At 41.5% G+C, this 24,428-nt stretch overlaps 1 protein-coding gene across 4 annotated transcripts; it reads left to right on the top strand.

Annotated features, from left to right (window-relative positions):
• Positions 1-1,588: 1,588 nt before the first annotated feature.
• esr1 (estrogen receptor 1) lies at positions 1,589-24,421 on the top strand. 4 transcript variants are annotated; one of them, XM_024378206.2, is made up of 10 exons: positions 1,589-1,722; positions 2,577-2,966; positions 4,877-5,097; positions 13,040-13,156; positions 14,182-14,381; positions 14,586-14,739; positions 20,503-20,641; positions 21,619-21,752; positions 22,382-22,565; positions 22,842-24,421. In XM_024378206.2, the coding sequence occupies exons 2-10, from the start codon at positions 2,656-2,658 to the stop codon at positions 23,116-23,118; spliced, it is 1,737 nt and encodes a 578-aa protein (XP_024233974.1). In that variant the 5' UTR covers positions 1,589-1,722; positions 2,577-2,655; the 3' UTR covers positions 23,119-24,421. The 4 variants fall into 4 exon arrangements, with proteins under 4 accessions (XP_024233974.1, XP_024233972.1, XP_024233973.1 ...); XM_024378204.2 differs by having other exon boundaries at positions 2,536-2,966; XM_024378205.2 differs by having other exon boundaries at positions 2,532-2,966.
• Positions 24,422-24,428: the final 7 nt, after the last annotated feature.

Here is a 24,428-nt window from a genome sequence, read left to right as displayed (position 1 = left end):
ACGCATCACCGGGGGCAAACTACCTGCCCTCCAGGACACCTACACCACCCGATGTTACAGGAAGGCCATAAAGATCATCAAGGACATCAACCACCCGAGCCACTGCCTGTTCACCCCGCTATCATCCAGAAGGCGAGGTCAGTACAGGTGCATCAAAGCTGGGACCGAGAGACTGAAAAACAGCTTCTATCTCAAGGCCATCAGACTGTTAAACAGCCACCACTAACATTGAGTGGCTGCTGCCAACACACTGACACTGACACTGACTCAACTCCAGCCACTTTAATAATGGGAATTGATGGGAAATGATGTAAATATATCACTAGCCACTTTAAACAATGCTACCTTATATAATGTTACTTACCCTACATTATTCATCTCATATGCATACGTATATACTGTACTCTATATCATCGACTGTATCCTTATGTAATACATGTATCACTAGCCACTTTAACTATGCCACTTTGTTTACATACTTATCTCATATGTATATACTGTACTCGATACCATCTACTGTATCTTGCCTATGCTGCTCTGTACCATCACTCATTCATATATCCTTATGTACATATTCTTTATCCCCTTACACTGTGTATAAGACAGTAGTTTTGGAATTGTTAGATTACTTGTTGGTTATTACTGCATTGTCGGAACTAGAAGCACAAGCATTTCGCTACACTCGCATTAACACCTGCTAACCATGTGTATGTGACAAATAAAGTTTGATTTGATTTGATTTGATTTGAAAGTTTACTTTCCCCCATAAAATCCAGCTGTCAATTTGTCAAGAAAGTTTGAAAAAATCAGAATCCCCAGTATGATCTCACTGAATTGTTTGTGGAAATGAAGACGCTCATCTTCTTCATACTGTAATATGGGTAGCTGATCTGTCCATTTTTATGTACTGAGAATTCTTGCACATGTTGAGGACTGGAAATACTAGTAGTCTTAAGTTAGTAATAACAGTGTTGTGCTAGGCACACCCTGCATTTCAACAAGTGACACCGTTATTCCTTTAGAGAAACAGAGTTATCTTCCAGTGTAGGTTGAAGGTCAAGAGTTGTCCTTGTATGCCCTTGAAACTTACCTAAAGGAATGGGGAAGACATTAAATGACTTTTCAAACATTGGTTGAATTTCATCATGATGCAGCATGAACTTGAAACCCCTTTGTTTGCTGCTTTGGCGGGATAATAGTTTATATTTGATCAGTGAATATCGTTGATAAGGTATTCCTCTTGAAAGGCCCAATGATAGCAAGAAAATGTACTTTAAATTAGTAGCTTTTCCTTGGTCACAGTAGGGAGTGATTTAGTCAGTGTAGTTTGGTGATCGTACTGCAATGCTGTATCCTGTTTTTCTGTATAGATTTAGGCTATGAAAAGGTGGAACATATAAGAACATGCATTGCCTGATGTCTGAATCCTCTCATCTTTTCCCCACTGGGAGTTGCATAATGTTGGCATCAGAAGGGTGTTGACCTCACATACTGTTTGCTGTGTCATGTTGACCTGCTCTAGAGATACACTATCAATATCGATCCGGCTGCGTTCATTTGTTTCTACCTTTTTTAAATCTCTTTTTTTCTCATTGTGATGCGAAGGCAGATCTCAGAAAGAGGGATGAGAGCGAGAGGACAGGGAGAAAGAGGAACCACTCAACACAACAATGCTCATGATTAGACCCAAAGAGCTGAATATTGATCCATAACGTCATTAAGGTAAGTACTGTATATATGACGTCTTTGTGTGTATTTCATGTAATGGGTTCCTATTTTATTGCTTCCTTCTCGTGGAATTGTTTTGTATAATTTTGCCATATTTGCACATAAATCCAATGATAGACACATTTAATAATGATTTAACTTCTTAGAAGAGTGAGTCAGAAAGGAGTGATATTCTGGGCCACGGCAGTACATGTAACTAAATGACTGATAAGCATTCAGAGAGGAAGTCACACCAGGGTGTAACTCTCCTTGGAGCCTAGCAGCGTCCTCTAAAAGCTTTTCAGGGAAGAGAAAAATAAGCTGCATTTCAGAAAAAATGTAAGGGGACAGGGGAGTTGTTGGAGTGGTTGCCTCTTTCTTTCGTTCTCTCACTCTCTTTCTCTCTCTTGCTCTCTATCTCGAAATATCTGTCACTTGTTGTCCTTTCCTCCATCCCTCTCTCCCACAGCAGTGTCGATAGTTAAGGGAAAAGAGAAAAGCTCTGCCTCTCAAAAATAAGTGGGAGGGAGGAATGTTTTTGGGCTGTCTCCAGGCGGAACCTGGGAGGGAAAGAGAGAGCAAGGAGGGACGAGAAAAGAGAGAGAGAGAACCTAGTGAATGCCTCTTCCCTTCCTCTTCAGCCCAACAGCCAGTATTGAGTTGCTTAGCACAGGCTGTTAAGGAAGAAACAGAGCAAGAGAGGGACGAGAGAAAAGAGAGAGAGAAGACAGAACAGAGCCCTTCTCCCCTCCCACCCCTTAGTGAGCCAGTCTAAACCAAGCTGCTTGTCACTGCTTTTGTTCTGTGAATGTGATGCTGGTCAGACAGTCCCATACGCAGATTTCCAAACCTCTCGGAGCTCCTCTCAGATCCCGAACGACCCTGGAGAGCCACGTCATCTCCCCCCCAAAACTCTCACCACAGCAGCCGACCACCCCCGACAGCAACATGTACCCTGAGGAGACACGCGGAGGTGGTGGGGCGGCCGCCTTTAACTACCTGGACGGAGGGTATGACTACACAGTCCCTGCCCAAGGCCCGGCCCCTCTCTATTACTCCACCACCCCCCAGGATGCCCACGGACCCCCTTCGGATGGCAGCATGCAGTCCCTGGGCAGCAGTCCCACCGGCCCACTGGTGTTTGTGTCCTCCAGCCCCCAGCTCAGCCCCCAGCTCAGCCCCTTCCTCCACCCCCCAAGCCACCATGGTCTCCCCAGCCAGTCATACTACCTGGAGACCTCGTCCACACCCTTATACAGGTGAGTGATCTAAGCTGTCATTGAGCCTTAGTATATGGGAATCAGCTGTTCTGGCTGAACATGTCTTGTTGTAATGTAAGTAGATGAGTGTGAGAGAGAGAGTGAGATCAGTGATGTTTATTTGATCATTGTTATTTGGACAGTGTATGTTGCTGACTATGGAGTATCTTTCAACAGCTGCCATGTCCCTGTAAGTCTGGTACACCAGACCACTGATTATGTCATTATGACAGAGCATTTCAATAAAAATATGGCATGTCCTGACCCATATGATATTTTTGCTCAGAGAGAGAGAGTGATAACCTACATTGAGTGAATATATACTGTAGATATAGAGGTTTGGGCTTTTTTTTTATTGTTGCCTTCATTGTTTGACTGTTCTTATCCCACATTAACAGTAATATTTTTTTCAGTCTTTAGGGGATACCATTTTGTTATTTTGCTCTGTGTACTTTTGTTTCTCTAGCATCTTTTTAGTAGATTGTCTGGCCAACAAATAATGATAGTCACCCAAAATAGACTCTTTAAAACTCAACATATACCCAGGACTTAGTTTTATTACATATTTTCAGTAATGTTTAGTCCTCAAAGTTGGGTATTATGCTCATTATATAAATACTGTATATGTGACATTACTGTACTAGGTTATCGTCATTAAAAATGAAAGATCATTAATTCATTATCAGAAGAGAAATATTTAGGCTATTGTGAGCGTTTATAAAGCCGTAGCAACGGAGCTTTAATCCCTCCGATTAACGACTTTGCTGGAGACCTTGAGAAAAGAACAATATGTAAGAACAACAGAAGTCCACACGCACATTTCATTTCCAGAATGAGATGGACACAGGTCTAGTTGCTCAGGGATAGCAGATTCATCTAAGATGCTGCTGTTAGCTATAATTGGCTCAATTTGTCCTTTGAGGGATTGAAAGGCTCAATGGTGTGAACCTCTATTACACTTTTCACTCTCTATTGAATCAGAAAAGATCATTGTCTGACAGTTGTGAGATTTTTATCAGAGAAATTGATGTTGGTTGTTCCATGTTTTCAAAGCACTTAGATTGAAACCAAGGCAGAGGTCATTAGAGAAGTATGCTTTTAAAGACAGCCAGCACACTATTAAAAGGAGAAAACCAATTCAATCGTATTTATTTTATGTTGCCCAAAAGGCACATTTGAATTAACGAGTTTGTAAAAAAGCTTTCAGTGCTGTCATCTTGAAAAAATTATGTCACAAAGTACAACTCCAGGTTGACTCATCCAGAGGGGTGAAGCGAGAGGTTTCCACGAAAAATAAGAACATCATTTATGGATTTTTTTAATGGAAGTAAATAAAAAATGTTTTATTGCTAATTCGCTATGTGAGGCTCATTTATCTCATATAAGTTACGTAATGGTTAGGTTGTTACGAATGCACTGATATAAGTGGCATTTCGGCAATTAAAAAAACAACAACTTTATATTGGTGTTGTGCCCTTTGTCATAGAGATAGATAGAGAACTCATCATGGATATAACCCATTTTAACATTGTCATGGAGGGCTTCCATCCCCACTTGGTGGGGATTCATTTGAGTTGGGAGCAATCAGCCAATGATGAAGAAAATGGGCTACTTTAAAATGGAGATACCCTCAATGGTACTGCCCATACTGTCACAGACGCTATAATGGGTACAGATACAAAGATGAGTCCTCTATCTATCGCCATGACCTGTTGTTCACACACGTATCTGCCCTCTAATTGGCTTGAATGGTCCCATCTGATTTCGCCTCCTCCCGCCTGCCTTCCATCTTTGAGGACATGTACTGTATTTCCATTGTTAGAGCGGTCAATGAACTATCATGTCAATATATTTGACAATCTTTGACTCATCCCAGCAAAGACAATCATCTGACAAACCCTGTGTTGCAGGTCGAGTGTGGTAACCAATCAGCTGTCAGCGTCAGAGGAGAAGCTCTGCATCGCCTCCGATAGGCAGCAGTCGTACAGTGCAGCAGGGTCAGGGGTCAGGGTGTTTGAGATGGCCAACGAGACGAGGTACTGTGCGGTCTGCAGCGACTTTGCCTCTGGGTACCACTACGGAGTTTGGTCCTGCGAGGGCTGCAAAGCCTTCTTCAAAAGGAGCATCCAAGGTAAGCCTATTCTCATCCCTACTACTATATCCCACTCCACTTCCCAACATCTGTGTCAATGCAATGTGTGTGTGTGTGTGTGTGCGCATGCGTGTGGTCATGCATCTGTGTGTATGTGTGTGTGTGTGCGTGTGCGTGCATCTCTGTGCGTGTGTGTGTGTGTGTGTGTGTGTGTGTGTGTGGCTCCTAACAAGCTTTGTAAGGTCAATTTACAGTATATCTGGCCAAGTCACTTATATATGAATTACATTTGTAGCCTGTCTGGAACCATATTGGGAGTATAGGAGGCCGTTGGTTGAAATTTTCCCGGAGAATCTGATGTTCTCATTGGTTCTGCCTCCTTTGACACTAGCAAATCACGAGCCAATCACCACAGATTTTTTTTTTCTTATCCAAAATATATCATTGGTGCCACATGGGGATGGAGTGGGGAAAGACAGCGCATGTCAGTATGGAGCACAGTTCACAATAGAGTACCACAGTATTAGTCATACTACACATAAAACCTGTCAAACAAGGAAACGGTTCCAATTGTTTTTCCACCATTATTTTTTTAGAAACATTTCAAATAAGGGCTGTGTTTTGTGACATTTTGATAACTGTGTAAATCTCTCCAGGACAAGGTGAGTTTTACCAATATATTCGCCTGGATCCCCCCCCCCAAAAAAATGAAATTAGAATGAATTAATGTGGCTATCATAAAGAACTATAAATGCCAGGATGATCTGGACAAGACTGCTGAATCATCTGGATTAACTATCTAATGTTTGCTCAATTTTGTAATTGAATGGTAGAAAAACAATTGGAACCATTTCCATGCTTGACCGCTAGGTTTTATGGGTGTTTATGACACCTCCACTATGCATGTTTCATCTCACCAGCTGGTCACTATTTTTCTTGTGACAGGTACATTTGTTGCAGCATAGCTAATGCCACTGTAATTATAGGCCTAATATATATATATATATATATAGTTCATTTGACAGCCATGACAGTAACCAAAAAAGGGTTAAACAAATCAAAATATATTTTATATTTGAGATTCTTCAAAGGGATTCGTCACCCTTTGCCTTGATGACAGCTTTGCACACTCCTGGCATTCTCTCAACCAGCTTCATGACATAGTCAGCTGGAATGCATTTTAATTAACAGGTGTGCCTTGTTAAAAGTTCATTTGTGGAATTTCTTTCCTTCTTAATGCATTTGAGCCAATCAGTTGTGTTGTGACAAGGTAGGGGTGGTATACAGATGATAGCCCTATTTGGTAAAAGACCAAGTCCATATTATGGCAAGAACAGCTCAAATAAGCAAAGAAAAACGACAGTCTATCATTACTTTAAGACATGAAGGTCAGTCAATCCCGAAAATTTCAAGAACTTTGAAAGTTTCTTAAATTGCAGTTGCAAAAACCCTTAAGCGCTATGATGAAACTGGCTCTCATGAGGACTGCCACAGGAAAGGAAGACCCAGAGTTACCTCTGCTGCAGAGGATAAGTTCATTAGAGTTACCAGCCTCAGAAATTACAGCCCAAATAAATTGTTCAGAGTTCAACAGACACATCTCAACATCAAGTGTTCAGAGGAGACTGTGTGAATCAGGCCTTCGTGGTCGAATTGCTGTAAAGAAACCACTACTAAAGGAACCGAATAAGGAGAGACTTGCTGGGCCCAAGAAACACAAGCAATGGACATTAGACCGGTGGAAATCTGTCCTTTGGTCTGATGAGTCCAAATATGACATTTTTGGATCCAACTGCTGTGTCTTTGTGAGATGCAGAGTAAGTGAATGGATGATCTCCGCATGTGTAATTCTCACCGGCTGCCCCCCCCCACAAAAGTTACCTCAAATTTTTTTTCGGCACAGAGCAAATTTCAGGTTTCCTGAGTGCAAACTTGAACATTGTGAAAATTCTTTGCAAATTCCTGTGAACACTGAGGCTGTACCCACTTTAAGTTACAGTTTTAACAGTGGCCAAGTAGGCTACTGTGGCTATTTGATCATAATGTAGGCCTACCAGAGTGGCCTACCATCAAAAACAATGGAGAAAATGCATCCCATAACATTTTAACATGGAAATAGCTCTTCTATCATACAGTAGCAGCCAATGTGTGGTGTTCAATGTAGGCCTACATTCCATGAGACTTTTGAAAAAAAAACATGCAGAGCTTGACATTAACCTGTTTATCCACTTGTCCTTCAGTCAAGGAGATGTGTCTGTGATATTAAAAATATCAAGATGCAAGAAACCACTTTACAAAATAAAATGCATTATTATTCCCATACCGTTATTACAGAGAATCAGACAAATTATGCTACCCTCTGCCTATTGGTTTCTTAGCTTATTCAAGACTGTCTCAAAATACACACTGCCCCTTTAAGACGAAAACAAGCTCTTTACCTGACTCGCTTTTCAAAGCAATCAATCCTTTATTGCTGACTACAAATGATTTATAACTGGGCTATTAACTAACTTACGAGCAAAGGATATGAACTAAATGTGCACACGTGGCTACATGAAGTTCTGTAACGCAGTCCACTTCAAAGTGAATGGCACAGATCTATACATGGCAATGTGCTATTTACATATAGGCCAACTGCAGCTCTGATTGGTTATGTCGCTCCAGTCTGTGTACAGTACAGGCTGAGTTGTGCGTGTCAATGCAATAGAATCCTACTCCTATGCATTCTTCCTACAACAAAATATCTTGCATAGTTTGTTTTGTTTTGGTATGATGCATTGAAAGTGGCTAATATTGCGCTGATTCAATCACAATTGCCACAGTGGTCACTTTCTGGATCAAAATGCAGCCGAGATCTAAAGCTAAGTTTTTGTTTTACATGACTTAAAAACGTAAGCCTATGCAACATTAACCAATTAAAAACAGTACTGTAGCAATGAGGTTTGTGCAGTAAGCTGTAGGCCCAATACATTATCACCACATACTGGCTTTGCTTGAATTGCCCTGCCAATGTATTGTTGTTCAGGCCATTTAAAAAATATATATATTTCAAAATTTGAGGTAGGCTATATGATCACACCGGTAATCAATACGTTGTTGCATTACTTGTGAGGCACAGCTCAGTGAGCATACATTTAAATAATTTGCTTTTTATTTTACTGGACTGATGGTGCCTGCATCTGATGGTCAGTCTCAGCTATTCCTTTCCTCCACTGACTAAAAAGGGACACTGTCTTCTAGCTGTTGGCGAACTCCAGTTGCACAGCATTATTTCTGCCTCATGCACAAATTCATGTTTTTACTCCTATGAACAGATTAAGTGAAATATTCCTCGATATAAAAAAAAACCTTAAGCCACTAATAACAACGCAATCCTATAGATACACTTTCCTACTCGTTTATTACTGCTGCAGTGCTTGTTGTAGCGCTGAGTGGAAATAGGAAGAATGCACATTTTATGGTTTATAAAAGTGTTGAATACAAAGTGTTGACAGTGCTGAGTAAGAACATGAACTCCTACAAACAGCAGCTCTTTGCTGTATTCGTTGACAGTCTCTCTCCTGTCATGGTTTTAAACGTTTTGAAATATCACAGTATCAATTTTACTGTAGATTTATTTTATGCCTGTTACGTTACTGTAGACACGGTCATCTGAGCCATCCGATTGGCCAGCGGTAGACCTATAGTGCACTTGATATGCTCTCTGGCCCGCTGGAAAGGCTGAGTTTGTACCTTCAGACACATTAAATGGTTCAAAATGGCAACAGTTCGCCCACCTGGCGCAGGGCAGCTGAATCAGGTGCACCTACCGCCAACAGCCCAAGACAAATAAAATAAATAGGAACACAAGGCTTTATTGTTCGGTTTTTATAGAACTGTTTGTCGATAGACTAGGAATGCCTTGGGGATCGACCAGTTGGTGACCACTGCTCTAGAAAGTCGAATGAAATTAAATCTTGTGCTCCTCTCTGTTGGCTGATATACATTTTTTCTGTGCGGCAGTCCTGGGGGAGCTGCGCGGCAGTCTCGGGGCTATTGCGCGCACCCCTAACAAGATGGGCTTGCCTGGTTTTGTGATAGGCTGAGCTGAGCTCATGCAAACTCATATTCAAACGCTGTCATCAGTTAGACAGCCAAGATCATAGACAGCCAAGATCATAGACATCCGAGATCATAGACATCTGAGATCATAGACAGCAAGATCGCTGTAAAGGGTGCCTTTAAACATAGAAAGAGCACATTCTATGTTGTAACCTCACTCAAATCGTCCTATTTTTTGGGATGCTAAAACCATGATTTGGTCAAACAGTAAAGTGCATTATTCTCATGATTCCTGTAAGTGTCTGCTCTGCTACTGTGCATGTGTTCTCGTGGAGGCCTGCTACTGTGATGAGTGAAAATGTGTTCTATAACAATGTGTTCTGATCCTATAACACAGCTTTGGAAGCTTCATCCCCTTGTCCTTGTCCAAGAGAGGAGGGCCTCAGCTTTCTGTAGATTAAATTTTTCTTTCTCCATATTCACCTCAATAGCAACTATTTTACAACCAGGATACTTGACATGGCTTTGAGATATGAAGCGGTGCTGATGGACATTTGCCTATTAGGTCTGCAAAGTTTTCTTAGGACATTGAATTTACTGTTGGATGAATACATGGCTACTAGCAGTGGCTATTATATTTAGAGTTAAATGTAATGTGTTTTGAGTTTCCATTTTCTCAGGTATGGAACCCCAAATGATTAGCCTATGATATTAGTTAGTGCCAGTGGCGCAACTTTGGTTTTGGAAGTGAGGGAGGACATCATTTTTTATTTTTTTTATCCAGTCGGATAAACACTCCAAATAGCCTACCCAAACGCTCAGAGGCGTCTGCATGGTCCTAAAGCACACCGTTGGCTCATTTCGTATCACATTCTATGATAAAACTGGGCGGTATAAAAATGCAATTTCAGAATGTGGGGGGGGGGGACATGTCCCCCCGTCCCCAGTGAATATTGAGCCCCTGGTTACTGCACATGAAGATGTATGTAATTAATCTCTATTGAACCCCCCAAAAAATCAGTCCTATTTTAACAGTAAAATATAGCAACTACACTCAGTGTACAAAACATTATGAACACATGCTCTTTCTGTAGCATGGACTGACCAGGTGAATCCTGGTGAATGTTTATTGATGTCACCTATTAAATCCAATTCAATTTTTAAGCCTTAAGACATGGATTGTGTATGTGTGCCATTCAGAGGGTGAATGGGCAAGAAAACATATTTAAGTGCCTCAAAGGACGTCCAGACAATTTGGGCAGAATTGGAGTCAACATGGGCCATCATCCCTGTGGAACACATTCAACACATGTAGAGTCCATGCCATCTTGAATCATGCATTCCTGCTTGGATGTGTTAGATGAAATCATGTATTTCTTTTCCTCAGTAGTACAGTATATGTATTATACTTCTTAATAAAGCACTATGAATTACTTTATAAGATGATTACTCATGATTTTGGCTCGACCAAATCAAGGGCTGTTGCCACCAAATGTAAAACTTAATGACACCACTGACACCAGGGAAAATGTTGGTCTGGGGCTCTGTGGAGTTGGCAGCACGCACTGTGATGTGAGCTGGTGTGGATAAAATGCCAAGGCCAAATTATTGTCCCAGTTCCAACCTGGGCTATAGCAGTTATTTATTCAGACCCATAACCATTCAATGCTCCATTCAAAGCCGTGTGCATCTTATTCTAGTCGTATATTATTCAAGCATGTCATTAAAATTATGCAGAGAAGGACAACATAACATATTTTATGTAGCCCTTTCCTGCAGTCAAATGACCAAATCGCCCTCTAGTGGCCTCGTGGGTGGAATGATATTCATATTTTTCATATTTTTATTGTATGAGTTGATATATAAAACATGCAAGATTCAAGACTTCGTGCTTTTCAGCTAAAATTATTATATAGAATTCTTGCCACCAACAAAATGTTGAATATTTGGGGCATAAAATCATTGAAGCTCTGCAGATTTTGTTGTGAGGATACAGAATCAATAGACAATTTATTTTGGTATTGCCCTCATATTGGTCTCAGGTTCAGGAATGGCTGAAAATGCATAGCATTGATATAAAATTGACCCTAGGAATAGTACTGTTAGGAGATCTGGAGAGACCGGGCCAGTCGATTACTAATATACTAATACTCTTAGTAAAAGTATTTATCTTCAACTCGCAATCTGTGGATTCAATTCGATTAGATAGATTGAAATTGTACATTAACCATCACCACATAGTTGAAAGATATGTGTTGCATAGAAACCCAAAGTGGGTGGCCAGCAGAAATAGATGGGATGGGCTGAGGGAAGCTGAGGGTTGGGATGTGGAATTGGAGACAAGTGGGAGTGGAGTTGCTGTGTGAGAGATAGAATGATGGTCAAAGATAAGTTTTTTTAAATTATTTTTTTAAAGTCAAAATAAATCATAATAAAAAGTACATTTGAATGACACTAAGTGGCAGTGTTTTTACAACTAATGCCGGTTTGCCGGAGGCTGATGCCGTGCAGGTGTTTGTACACATGCATATACACACACTCTCATTCAAATAAACACATACAAGATCACACACATACATGTAATAGTGCCAGACATGCACACAAACATATACAGTTGGTATTGCTGTTATGATTTGAGTTGTCCTTGATGTCCTTTATTTTAAATGTATTATTAAAAAAAAAAAAATTGCATTGTTGTTTGCTGTTTTCTTCTGTCTTTTCCTTTTTTTTCTCTTTAGTTCATTCTCTTGGTTGTTGGTGCATTGGCGGGTTGGTTGAGGGACAGCTATTGGGGAACTGTGGGGGGGGATCTTGGAGAGTTCGGGTTCATGTTTTTTGGCCTGGTGGTAGATCGGTCAACATGCCCTTGAGCAGGGCATTGACCCTGGATGCTTCTGTGTGTCGCTCTGAATGTCTGTTGGAGTCTGTTGGATGACTGGTATGATGTAGTTATTGAGCGGCTTTATTGCAAGTATTTTGTATGTTTCGAATATTCAATAAATGATCATTTAAATATATATATATATATATATATTTTTTTTTCTTTCATATTTTCACAATTAATAAATGTTATTGTAAAAGATCTACCAAAAAATCTGGTGTTTCTATGTCAAACGGTTTTGTTATAGTTGAGTCTTCTGTGTTGTTTATAAAGTGTAATATTGGGATGCAAACTCTAAATTGAATACATTTAAACACAATACGTTTTTTGCGTTTAGGCTCATAAAATGTCTAGGGCTCATCAGGCTAAGGTAGCATCAGGCTAAGGTAGCATCAGGCTAAGGTAGCATCAGGCTAAGGTAGCATCAGGCTTGAATTTTTACCCGACATATTTAGTTCCAATCCATCAGGGCCACATCAAAGCTAGTTGTCATGGAGCGGGGGTATTCTGATGAGTCTGGGGGTGTCTGGACCAAGTCTGGTTCACTTTAATAGGACCTTACCTACATACAGAGAGAATAACTTTGAGGTGTAACTGTCATTTACCAGGACCACTTTAGTGCTATTGCTAATGGTGGGCTTACACTGGGTGTAGACAAAGAACACTAGTCAAAAGACAACAGAACGACAGAAAGGGAGTGTCTTGTATAGTAGGTCGTATGATATAAACACCACAGTTTCATCAATACTGAAAGTGAGCATGTTTTAAAACCATAACCTAATGTTCTTTCAGTCTAAAGATAAAGTGCAATATGTTGTCCTGGGTAACTGAGTTAATTTGACCTTGTAAGGAAGAGGAATCTGAAATGACATACAAAATATTTTGAGGGGATGGTGGACATCCCACAGCAAAATACACATAATCAGAACGCAGCTGGTCTCCATGGTAATCATCCATTTTAATTCCCTCTATGCCAGAGATACATGAAAAATCAACATGTGCGGCAGTCCTTGTGATTGGAATGGGGGGTCTCAGCCCAGTTTTTTGTATTTATTTCAGGTCACAATGACTACATGTGCCCTGCGACTAACCAGTGTACAATGGACAGGAATCGTAGGAAGAGCTGCCAGGCATGCCGCCTCAGAAAGTGTTATGAAGTGGGGATGGTGAAAGGAGGTGAGTAAGGGAACACAGTGGTACTCACAATGGACACACACACATAGCTTACAGTTTGTCTTGGTTTGGCTTGCCCCAGTAGTCTGAAACGGGTAGTATCAGTTAAGACGACAGATTAACACCGGTAACCGGGACACCGAGACCACTCGGTATCCCAAAAATGTAATGACATGACCAGGGAAATTACAACATTTTCCCCCAATGTAGCACTAATGCAATTCTACAAAATACACAACATGCACAGCAGATTGGTAAAACATGTAATAGCACATTATCCAAACATGGAGGCCTTCAGCATAGTTTATTCATTTCTCACAAGCGTGGGGGACTCCTCTAGATAAATCAATCCATGTTCGATTTTTGGTTTCACTGAATCTCCGTTTGGATATCTGGTAAGAATTAGGCTGGGGAAATGTTAGCTAATTTGAGGCTAATGATCATCTTTATTCTAATTCTCTCATATATTAGATGATCAGAACATTTTGATAGTGGATTTTTCTCTTTACTCATATAGTAAGTAGCCTGTCCTACTCCAGACCAAAAGCATGTGACTTGTCTGATAATCAATCAATGTGATTTTGTTTCACTGAATCTCTGTCTGTGTATTTGGTTAATTGATCTCTGGCTGGACAAGTGGAAGTGGTAGATCATTTATTTGTTTGCTCATCTTTCACTGATTAGAAACATTTAGCATTCAATAGTGTTGTGAAGCTGGTTGAGAGAATGCTAAGAGTGTGCCACGTTGTCATCAAGGCAAAGGGTTTGAAGAATCTCAAATGTAAATTATATTTTGATTTGTTTAACACTTTTTTTCCCTTGGTTACTACATGATTCCATATGTGTATTTCATAGTTTTGATGTCTTCACTATTATTCTACAATGTAGAATATACTAAAAATAATGGAATGATTAGGTGTGTCCAAACTTTTGACAGGTACTGTATGTATATGTTTGTGTGTGTGTGTGTGTGTTTGTGTGTGTGTGTGTACGTGCTTGTTCTTTACTAACTCTACTCTATACCCCAGGCTTGCGTAAGGACCGCGGTGGGCGGGTTCTCAGGAAGGATAAGCGGTATTGTGGCCCTGCTGGTGACAGAGAGAAACCCTACGGTGACCTGGAGCACAGGACGGCGCCCCCTCAGGACGGGGGTAGGAACAGCAGCAGCAGCAGTCTCAATGGTGGTGGAGGATGGCGTGGGCCCAGAATCACCATGCCTCCTGAACAGGTCTGAACGTCATAGATCTCTAAGCAACAGCAGTAAAGAAGTCAGTTAGTATAAATAAATATGTACGTGGAAACACAAAGTAACACACACATTATTATTACACTTACTCACATACATACTCCAGGGGTACAATTGGAATTGAATGGGTGGTGCCCCCCGCTGATCTTTTCTAACTCTGTCATAACCTCCTGCTCTTCCCCCAAGGTGCTGTTCCTGCTGCAGGGGGCAGAGCCTCCGGCCCTGTGTTCTCGTCAGAAGGTGGCCCGCCCCTACACAGAGGTCACCATGATGACCCTGCTCACCAGCATGGCTGACAAGGAGCTGGTGCACATGATCGCTTGGGCTAAGAAAGTACCAGGCAAGAACCTAACACGGCACAGAAATGATAGATGATGTCACATACTGTCATTACAAACTTAAAAAATACACCAGCTAGATTTTTACGAGCCAGATAGGTAAAATCACTCCAACAAGGCTTGAATAGGACTCATTTTCTCTCTCACACACACTGACGGACACACACACACACACACACACGCACACAAAGCAGACCCCTACGCACTCGCTATGTGTCCTAGACTATGGCCTTGTCTAATCACAGGGCTGCTTACGCAACCTCTCTCCTCCTGTGGTGTCAGGCCTTGGTAGTGGCAGTGACCGGGTGCTGTTGTCTCGCACACACACACACTTTCAAAATAGGGGCGCCAACGTGTGTTTTGCACCGCCACTTATTAACCAGAAAATGATGATGATCCATTGGGTAATTTGTCATTATAAAAGTTCATATGAATAAATAAAAATAGATATGTCAATTTTATGTTTGCGTTTTACTCCCCCTCCCCCATCACCTCAAGATAAATGGCGTTGACCACTTGAAAGTTTGCTTTGCTCCCTTGTCATTGTGTTGGTTCAGTGCAGTTAAAAAGCACGAGTTACACCACTGGTGTTTAAAATGAAGACACCTGCAAAATATAATTGTTTATCTATTTTGTTGCGCTGTTGTTACATTTGTATCATTGTTTCATATCCAATGGTGTTGTCACACATCATTTGAGGTGCATGAACCACAAGAAAATTCATTGTATCATTTCACTTTGCCTGTTAGAACCCAGATGAGAACGGGCATGTCTGATTGGGCTAGCTGTAGCTCAGCCTCTGACTCGGAGTAACCTTTCATCAGCCTACCAAAGGTTGCACCTTAGCAGAAAACTGCATGTCCGGTAGCTCGCAGGCTGTCAATGAGTAGCTCGCAAGTAGAGAGTGAAAAATATAAATCTGTTAAATAATCCACCCCAAGCTGTTCACCGGCATTTAACACCATTTGCATTTTTGCCATCTGTTTTCCCAACTTCAATCGGTTAAATCACATTGTTAAAATGTTTTCTTTCATTTGCAAAAGTAACAGTCCTGTCCAAGCCCCATTTGCCTGGCCGCCACGCACACGGACCTTAGTTTCTTCTTAGCAATGAGTCTGGATCTAATTACCTTTCTGACCCTCCACCAGATGCGAATAAATTCGGAGCTGTCTGATTGGACCAGAATCTGATGCGTTGGGCCAGAGCCAGAACACACGTGGGTAAAGTGGTAGTTTGGAAATTAGTCATTGGCTTTGATACTGTAATTGGTTAGAGATGACACAATCAATGATGACTTTGTTTTTTACAACGCCCCTTGTGCCCCACATCACCACAAACTACTTCAATGATGGCAGTCTCAGACTAAAGTGTGTAGCAATTAGCGAACTACAGAGCAGCTGAAGAATTGAGTGTGTCGTCAGGCTAGAACCCCATGTCCGCTTTGCAGTTACAATGTAGTCAAGCTGTGTCTGTGTGTGCCAAATGAAAAAGCACAGGATATTTGTATCTTAATAAAACAGCTCTGGATTGGTAAGTAATATCGACCAAATAAGCTATTTATACCCTGTTTTTATCAAATATGTATGCTGCTGAGACAAGTCAATTAAATAAGAAATTTGTCAACAGTGCAACAACGGGCACCAAAAAAAGTCAATGTCTGAGGAAAAGCTGAACGGTCAATTAATGTGATTGCTGAGATTACACTTTTACTGTTCCTCATACTTTTCATGAGGATTCTGTTTCTTTACAATGTGTTGTCAAATATGTAACTTGTGGTTGTTGTTCCAAAGGACACTATTAAACAGAATGGCAATTAAAAAAATTATTGGAAAATAATTTATAGTAAATTATAATAAATAGTACATTTATAATAAACACTTTTATTTTCTCTCATCTTAAAAATGCAAGATTCTCAAGGTAGGCTCCAGAAGACTGATTTTTTAAAACCAAAATGCTGTTACATTGTGTATGCATTGCTGTTTCTGTTCATAAAATGTGGCCTACACAATAACAAAATATGCAGGCTGTATATGAGTTGCTTGCAATTTCTTTGGGGGGTATGAAGTAGCTTTTATGAAAGAAAAGGTCGGAGACCCTGGCTCTAGTCCAAACTGTTCAAATATGACCCATCAATTAATTTCTATTGCAGATTTGGGGCCGTAATTTATGGATATAGCTGCCAAACAAATACAAATTTGATAAAATTTCAGACCTGTAAATCAATTACTATGGGTGGGATTTTCAGAGAAGGGGGCGGGATGTTTGTGAGTCACAGAGTTGGTAGGGTTTCAGACCTGCCAATTCATTATTGGGGGTGGAATTTTCAGGGAAGGGAAGAGATTAGTAATCTAGTAATTAAAACACACCTTTTCAATAGAAGTTATTGTTCCTAAACCTAAGAAAAATTGTTGTGTTCTGTTCACAAATATGTTAAGAAAGTGTGTAGAAAGAAAATGCAGCCCCCCGAGCGAGTTGAAAAAACTAAACTTTTTGGCGTCACCTTAGACTGGAAATTAACATCATGGTCAACGCATATTGATTCAGTTGTTGTAAAGATGGAAATAGGTCTGTCTGTAATAAAGAGATGCTCTGCATTTTAACACCACTCTCAAACAAGTCCTGCAAGCCCTAGTTTTATCGAATCTTCATTATTGCCTGGTCATATGGTCAGGTGTTGCAAAGAATGACCTAGGAAAGCTGCAGCTGGCCCAGAATAGAGTGGCACGTCTTCAATGCACACAGAGGGCCAATGTCAATAGTATGCATGTCAGTCTTTCCTGGCTCAGAGTATAGAGGAGCGATTGACTGCATCACTCCCTTGTTTTTATGAGAAATAATATTGTGCTGAAAGCTCCAATATGTTGGTATAGTCAACTGACATGCAGCGCTAAAATACATGCATACTATACCTGACATGCAGCACTAAAATACATGCATACTATACCTGACATGCAGCACTAAAATACATGCATACTATACCTGACATGCAGCACTAAAATACATGCATACTATACCTGACATGCAGCACTAAAATACATGCATACTATACCTGACATGCAGCACTAAAATACATGCATACTATACCTGACATGCAGCACTAAAATACATGCGTACTATACCTGACATGCAGCACTAAAATACATGCATACTATACCTGACATGCAGCACTAAAATACATGCATACTATACCTGACATGCAGCACTAAAATACATGCATACTATACCTGACATGCAGCACTAAAATACATGCATACTATACCTGACATGCAGCACTAAAATACATGCATACTATACCTGACATGCAGCACTAAAATACATGCATACTATACCTGACATGCGATCAGGGGCCTCTTCGCGGTCCCCAAGTTCATAGTGGGTTTTGGGCAGCAAACAGCACTGTATAGAGAAGTGGTGTCATGGAACAGTCTTCTATCGCAGCTCAAGCGAACAGCAAGATGAGCCTTAAAAGACAAATCAAGCTGCACCTCACGGCAAAACTGCCTCAGAGTCCTGCATTTTCTTGAAACAGTTGGTTTTGGATAAATTGTGTACATGTTCTAGTCTCTTTAATTATTTTGTAGTGTATTATGCTTGTATATTTTTGGACCCCACAAAGAATAGCTGAGGCTCATGCACATTTTTACATTAGTCATTTAGCAGACACTCTTACCCAGAGTGACTTACAGTAATGAGTTCATACATTTTCATACTGGTCCCCCGTGGGAATCGAACCCACAACCCTGGTGTTGCAAGCTCCATGCTCTACCAACTGAGCCACATGGGACCATGCACAGCTAATGGGGATCCAAATAAACTAAATACACACACACACACGCTCACCTCCCCCCAACGCTGTCTAAGTCAACACGGATGTTGTTATGCTGTTCCAGTGTGCGTCACTAAGAGCCTGAAAGCACACAGTTTTAATTGCAGGAGTATTTAGCCAGGTACAGAGAGGAACAATGGAAGTGATTGGGATGTAATTGGATATGAATTAGGACAGCTGAGTGGTGGTGATAAGGACCCGTGCCAGAACAGAGATTGCAGTTTGGCCAATTCACAATGGTTGTGTGGCAAGGTTGAAAGAAGTTTAATGCTTAGCATTTATCTTAAAAAGTTCAGATCGCAGTGCTAGCTGTGCCACCAGAGACTCTGGGTTTGAGCCCAGGCTCTGACGCAGCCGGTCGCGACCAGAAGGTCCATGAGGCGACGCACAATTGGCCTAGCATCGTTCGGGTTAGGGAGGGCTTGGCCGGAAGGGATATCCTTGACTCATCGCGCACTAGTGACTCCTGTGGTGGGCCAGGCGCAGTGCACGCTAACCAGGTCACCAGGTGCACGGTGTTTCCTCCGACACATTGGTGCTGCTGGCTTCAGGGTTGGATGCGCGCTGTGTTAAGAAGCAGTGCGGCTTGGTTGGGTTGTGTTTCGGAGGACGCATGGCTTTTGACCTTCGTCTCTCCCGAGTCGTTATGGGAGTTGTCGCGATGAGACAAGATAGTAGCTACTAACAATTGGATACCACGAAATTGGGGAGAAAAGGGTAAAAATGCAAAAATAAAAAAAGTTTAGATCAAGATTTATTTAGATTTTATTTGTTTCTCTTTTAGGCCTGCAAGGTAAGCCACAGGTATCACATGATGAAATATATATTGATATGATTCAACCACAGTGGTCCAGTCAATCACAGATTATACTCACAGAGTTTCTAAACCCAGAGGTGCAACATCGCAAGACTTCCGGGAACACTCACCAAACCGACCAAACAGACTAGGCTGAGGTTGGGGTTTGAGAAGTCAATGAGAGAAGTGAAAAATTATTCTTCAGTTGTTAATTTTCCTCAAAATCTAACAGCACAACCTAGATTCAAGCCAATATCTTACATATATGAACATGTTATTACTCCAAACTCGTGAGACACGTTTTCATTTTTCATCAAAAACAGCTTTATATCGAAGAAGTGCTTTTGATGTGACGCCATGCACATGCGTAGTTCAGCGCGAGACGACTGTTAGACCAGATAACGTGTTTCTGCGCCAACGTCTCCATGACATCGCCTACAAGTGTGATTGGGGATTTTTTTTGGAGAAGCAGTTTCTGCCTATCTTCATACTATACTGTCTTTGTTATACTGAAATGTCTAAATGTTATTCAAAGGAAACTATCACTTTCATTACATTGCAATTGCGGTGATTGCGGGACCTTCTTTCCTTTGAATGACAATTTGACTATTTCTATTAGATTAGTCATGGCCATCTCAAAGGATTTTAGTCAACTAGTGGTTAATGTATGTTTGATAGTGGGTTTATATTAGCCTGACGACTTACACAAAATTATTCTGCTGCTCTGTCGTTCACTTCATACAGTACTTAGTCTGACTGCCATCGTTGAAGTTGTTTGTGGTAGTGAGGGACACGAGGGGCATTGTACAAAACAAAGTAATCAGCGATTGGGTCCAAGCCAATGACACATTTTCAAGCTGTCGTTTTACCCACGTTTGTCCTGGCTCTGGCCCAACCCATCGGTTTCTGGACCAATCAGACATCTCCAAATGTGTTCGCATTTGGCGAAGGGTCATGGAGGTACTCAGATCCAGACTCATTGCTGAGAAGAAATTAACATCTGTGTGCTTGGCGTAGCGTTTAGCCAGAACAAGGAGTCTGGGTAGCCAGTCAAAGGTTTGAGTGGACTGGTGGTTAATGTATGGTCGATAGTGGGTTATATATGGTTTGACCCCAGTGTGACCATGTCTCTGGTACTGGTAGGTTTCCAGGAGCTGTCTCTCCATGACCAGGTGCAGCTGCTGGAGAGTTCCTGGCTGGAGGTGCTGATGATCGGACTCATATGGCGGTCCATCCACTGCCCTGGGAAACTCATCTTCGCCCAGGACCTCATACTGGACAGGTGTGTGTGTATATATATATATATACACACACACACACACACACACACACACACACACACACACACACACACACACACACACACACACACACACACACACACACACACACACACACACACACACACACATCAACATTGTAGATTTCCACTTCGTATCTTGTCAGTGTAGCTCTAAAGGTCACAATGAGTCTAATTATCATGTTCCCCTTGGAGAGAAAAACACACTGTCTCACCTGCACATGTCCCGGTCATTACACATTAAACTTGACAGAGAGGAGTGAAATTTAATTAAAGTGATGACTCTTGGGAGAGATGGAAAAAGCATGTGAGACTGTTAGAGAGAGGGAGGGAAGAGAGAGAGGGAGGGAGAGATGGGAAGAGAGAGAGGGGAGACACTGTTAGAGAGAGGGGGAAGAGAGAGAGGGGAGACACTGTTAGAGAGAGGGGGAAGAGAGAGAGGGGAGACACTGTTAGAGAGAGAGGGAGGGAGAAATGGAAAGAGAGAGAGGGGAGACAGAGAGAGACAGAGTATTTTGGACGCACAGCCTGTTCCCTCCATTTTCCCCCACCATGTTCCAAGTAAACAAGTTACCTAGAAGCTGCTGCAGACCCAGGGGAAAGAGTGAGAGGAAGAAATGAAAGAAAGAGAGAGGAAGACGGACTGTTACTGTCTCTCTCTGATGTCTGTGATGTTCCCATTTGATCAGCGTTTTATTATAGAGCATTACCTCTGACACCAGGCCCTGAGCTAGCCACTAGAGTGTCCACAGCCATTTGACATGATTAGTAAATGGTGCAGGACTGGTTTGAAGGCTGTTGGAGTTAGGGGGCAGCTATTAAGCTTACTCTAAATGGCTGCTCTTCAGAAATACGGTATGATTTTATTGCTCTTCCCCTGAGCACCAACTATGTTCCAATGCTACAGTCACTCAGGAGAGTTGCACAGTACTTGTCTCATTCCGACCTTTGACCTCCAGGAGTGAAGGGGACTGTGTGGAGGGTATGGCTGAGATCTTCGACATGCTCCTGGCCACTGTGTCTCGCTTCCGCATGCTTAAACTGAAGCCTGAGGAGTTTGTGTGCCTCAAAGCCATCATCTTGCTCAACTCTGGTGAGTGGCTGTGTTTATGTGTTATTACGAAGCTATTAATGGTGCTTTGTTTAGTATGTTTTCATGTTGTAATGTGGGTTCAACCCTGGATCCGGCATGGATGGGATTGAGAACATTACAAGTGTGTGACGCAAAGACGTGTTTTTCTCTTCATGAACATGGTGTAGTGACTAATGCATTCCACTCCCCATTAGTAAATGTTGAAGGGTGAACTGTTTTTAGCAGTGGATCACAATATGCTACTCAAGCGCATTAGCTGTGAACAGAAGGATCCTAAGTCCTTCTTCATCAATGTACCCCATAATTGTTACCATGCCAACTGTACCCTCCGTTCTATGTGTGTTGACAGAAAGAAACTCCTCTGTTTGTTTTGAGACAGACTAATCTGTAAGAGACATAAATACCCGAGCTAGGGTTGCTGTTGCAGGTTTCTGTGTATGGCTACCTGTTGTTCTTATGGATTGCTGAGTTAGCAGTTGCTGCATTGAGAACATCAGGCTCTTCCCCTTCCTCTGTCTCTTCCTCTTCTTCTTCCTCTGTCTCTTTCTCTCAGTCTCTTATTTTTTTCCTTACAAAATCTATTTTAGGTACAATAACCTCTCCTCTCTCTCTCTCTCCTTCTCCTCTAGGTGCCTTCTCCTTCTGTTCTAACTCTGTGGAGTCCCTCCACAACAGCTCGGCAGTGGAAAGCATGCTGGACAACATCACAGACGCCCTCATCCACCACATCAGCCATTCAGGAGCCTCTGTGCAGCAGCAGCCCAGACGGCAGGCCCAGCTCCTGCTCCTGCTCTCACACATCAGACATATGAGGTGAGGAGGGCACACTATGTAGGGGAGGAGGGCACTGTGCTTGTTTTCACACATCAGACACAAGATGAGGAGTTCACAGCACGCTAGACATGAGAGGGTACTCACCCCCAATGGAGGAAATTCACATTCTGAAAGTCAAGAGACAGGTTACACAAGCCAAAGAGGAAATTCATATTATCTGCTGCCAGTATAATATTATCATCACCTATTTGGTTATTCCCATAGATGATATTTCTATGGCTATCCCTTCTCACTCCTCACCTATTCTCTATGTAGCAACAAAGGCATGGAGCACCTTTACAGCATAAAATGTAAGAACAAAGTGCCTCTGTACGACCTGCTCCTGGAGATGCTGGACGGTCACCGGCTCCAATCCCCAGGCAAAGTGGCCCAAGCTGGGGAACAGACCGAGGGCCCCTCTACCACCACTACCACCTCCACAGGCTCCAGCATAGGGCCGATGCGAGGCAGCCAGGATACCCACATCAGAAGCCCTGGTTCGGGGGTACTCCAGTATGGCTCCCCCAGCTCAGACCAGATGCCCATTCCGTGAGATACAGAAATAGGTATTTGTAGATACGGAAGATGTAAAAGTCCTATTACACACAGTATGTATAGAGAGAGATATTTTGAAATGTATGGAGGTAAGAATGGATAAAAAATATGCATTTATTAATGTGCATATTCATTACTTATTTGTTTGTAATTGAAGTGATTCATTTGCATTTGATAGATAGTCAAAATGATTTAGCAGCAATCTATTAAACATTTAGAAATGTTCACATTTTGTACTGGTACACAACGGACTGAAATGTACTCAGTCACACCAGGGATGTATTCACTAGGAACCAAAAGGGAGCAAACCAACTGAAACGGGAAGGGACTAGTACCTATATTTGTCCAATAGAAACACATTTTCGTTGCCTTTCACCATGTTTGCAACTTTTGAGTCAGTTCTCTTTTCTGTGGCTTTAGCAACAGTTTCACCTTTCTGCTGCTTTGCACCAAGTATTTAGCCATTGTGTGGAGCACTGTTAGCAGCAGAGTCACGTGATAGAGCAGCTAGTCTATGTAGATCAATGCTTTATACCCTGTGTGGACACAAGCTGTGCCTTGACCAAAGTGCACTTCTCCAGGTGAGGGAAATGTGGGCATTGTATACCTTTTGTAGCTTAACATTGATGACTGCTTGTCATATTATTCTGAGACGGATGTATTCAAAACATTGAATATATACTTTTTTATGGTTATGGCTACAAATTCAAATATTCTGATATCAGGTGCCTTGTTTAGAAAATGTAATTGTTTAAATGTATCAATTTAAAAGCAGCCAACATTTCTGAAAGCTTGAATGTTCTGAGCAGTTCTAGCAAAGTGTTTGAAGATATTTAAAAACAAATGACAAAATGTGATGTATTTCTGTTAATGTATTACTGCATTTTGTTCTAGAGTAAATATGTTCATAATCTATGTTGTGCAGAACACTTCACAGCATTTCAGTTGACTGACAACATATATGTTATCGACATTGTATATGATTAAAAACAGAAGTAAAATATTGGCATCAAGCAATTTAGCCTTTTCTGTCGCTGTTATGTGGATATTTCTATGCTTACTTGAACAGATGTTGATTTAATTTAATTGTATAATGTGAGTGTAAGGTAGACATCTGGAGATGATCAAACGCATTGCTCCTTCATTTGTTCTACCTTATGAGCGCCACTGCTGATGAATCAGTCTGCTCTACAGTAGTCTACACACACCACACGTACAGGTGATGTGATTTATGTTCATGCACAGCCTTTCAACTGACTGTCATGTACCATGCATCGCTGTGAATAAAGACATTTAACGCATTTGTGA

Source organism: Oncorhynchus tshawytscha, linkage group LG18 (genome assembly GCF_018296145.1).
Source record: "Oncorhynchus tshawytscha isolate Ot180627B linkage group LG18, Otsh_v2.0, whole genome shotgun sequence".
Lineage (NCBI taxonomy): Eukaryota > Metazoa > Chordata > Actinopteri > Salmoniformes > Salmonidae > Oncorhynchus > Oncorhynchus tshawytscha.
Note: the sequence above shows the minus strand (reverse complement) of the source record. Positions and strands in the feature narration are given on the sequence as shown.

What these genes read in the sequence shown, in the direction of transcription:
- esr1 (XM_024378203.1), top strand. Translation starts at nt 2,521, where the DNA reads ATGCTGGTCAGACAGTCCCATACGCAGATTTCCAAACCTCTCGGAGCT. An exon ending in CTTCAAAAGGAGCATCCAAG is followed by an intron (nt 5,098 to 13,039) that starts GTAAGCCTATTC and finishes TATTTATTTCAG; the next exon opens with GTCACAATGACTACATGTGC. An exon ending in TCACACATCAGACATATGAG is followed by an intron (nt 22,566 to 22,841) that starts GTGAGGAGGGCA and finishes TTCTCTATGTAG; the next exon opens with CAACAAAGGCATGGAGCACC.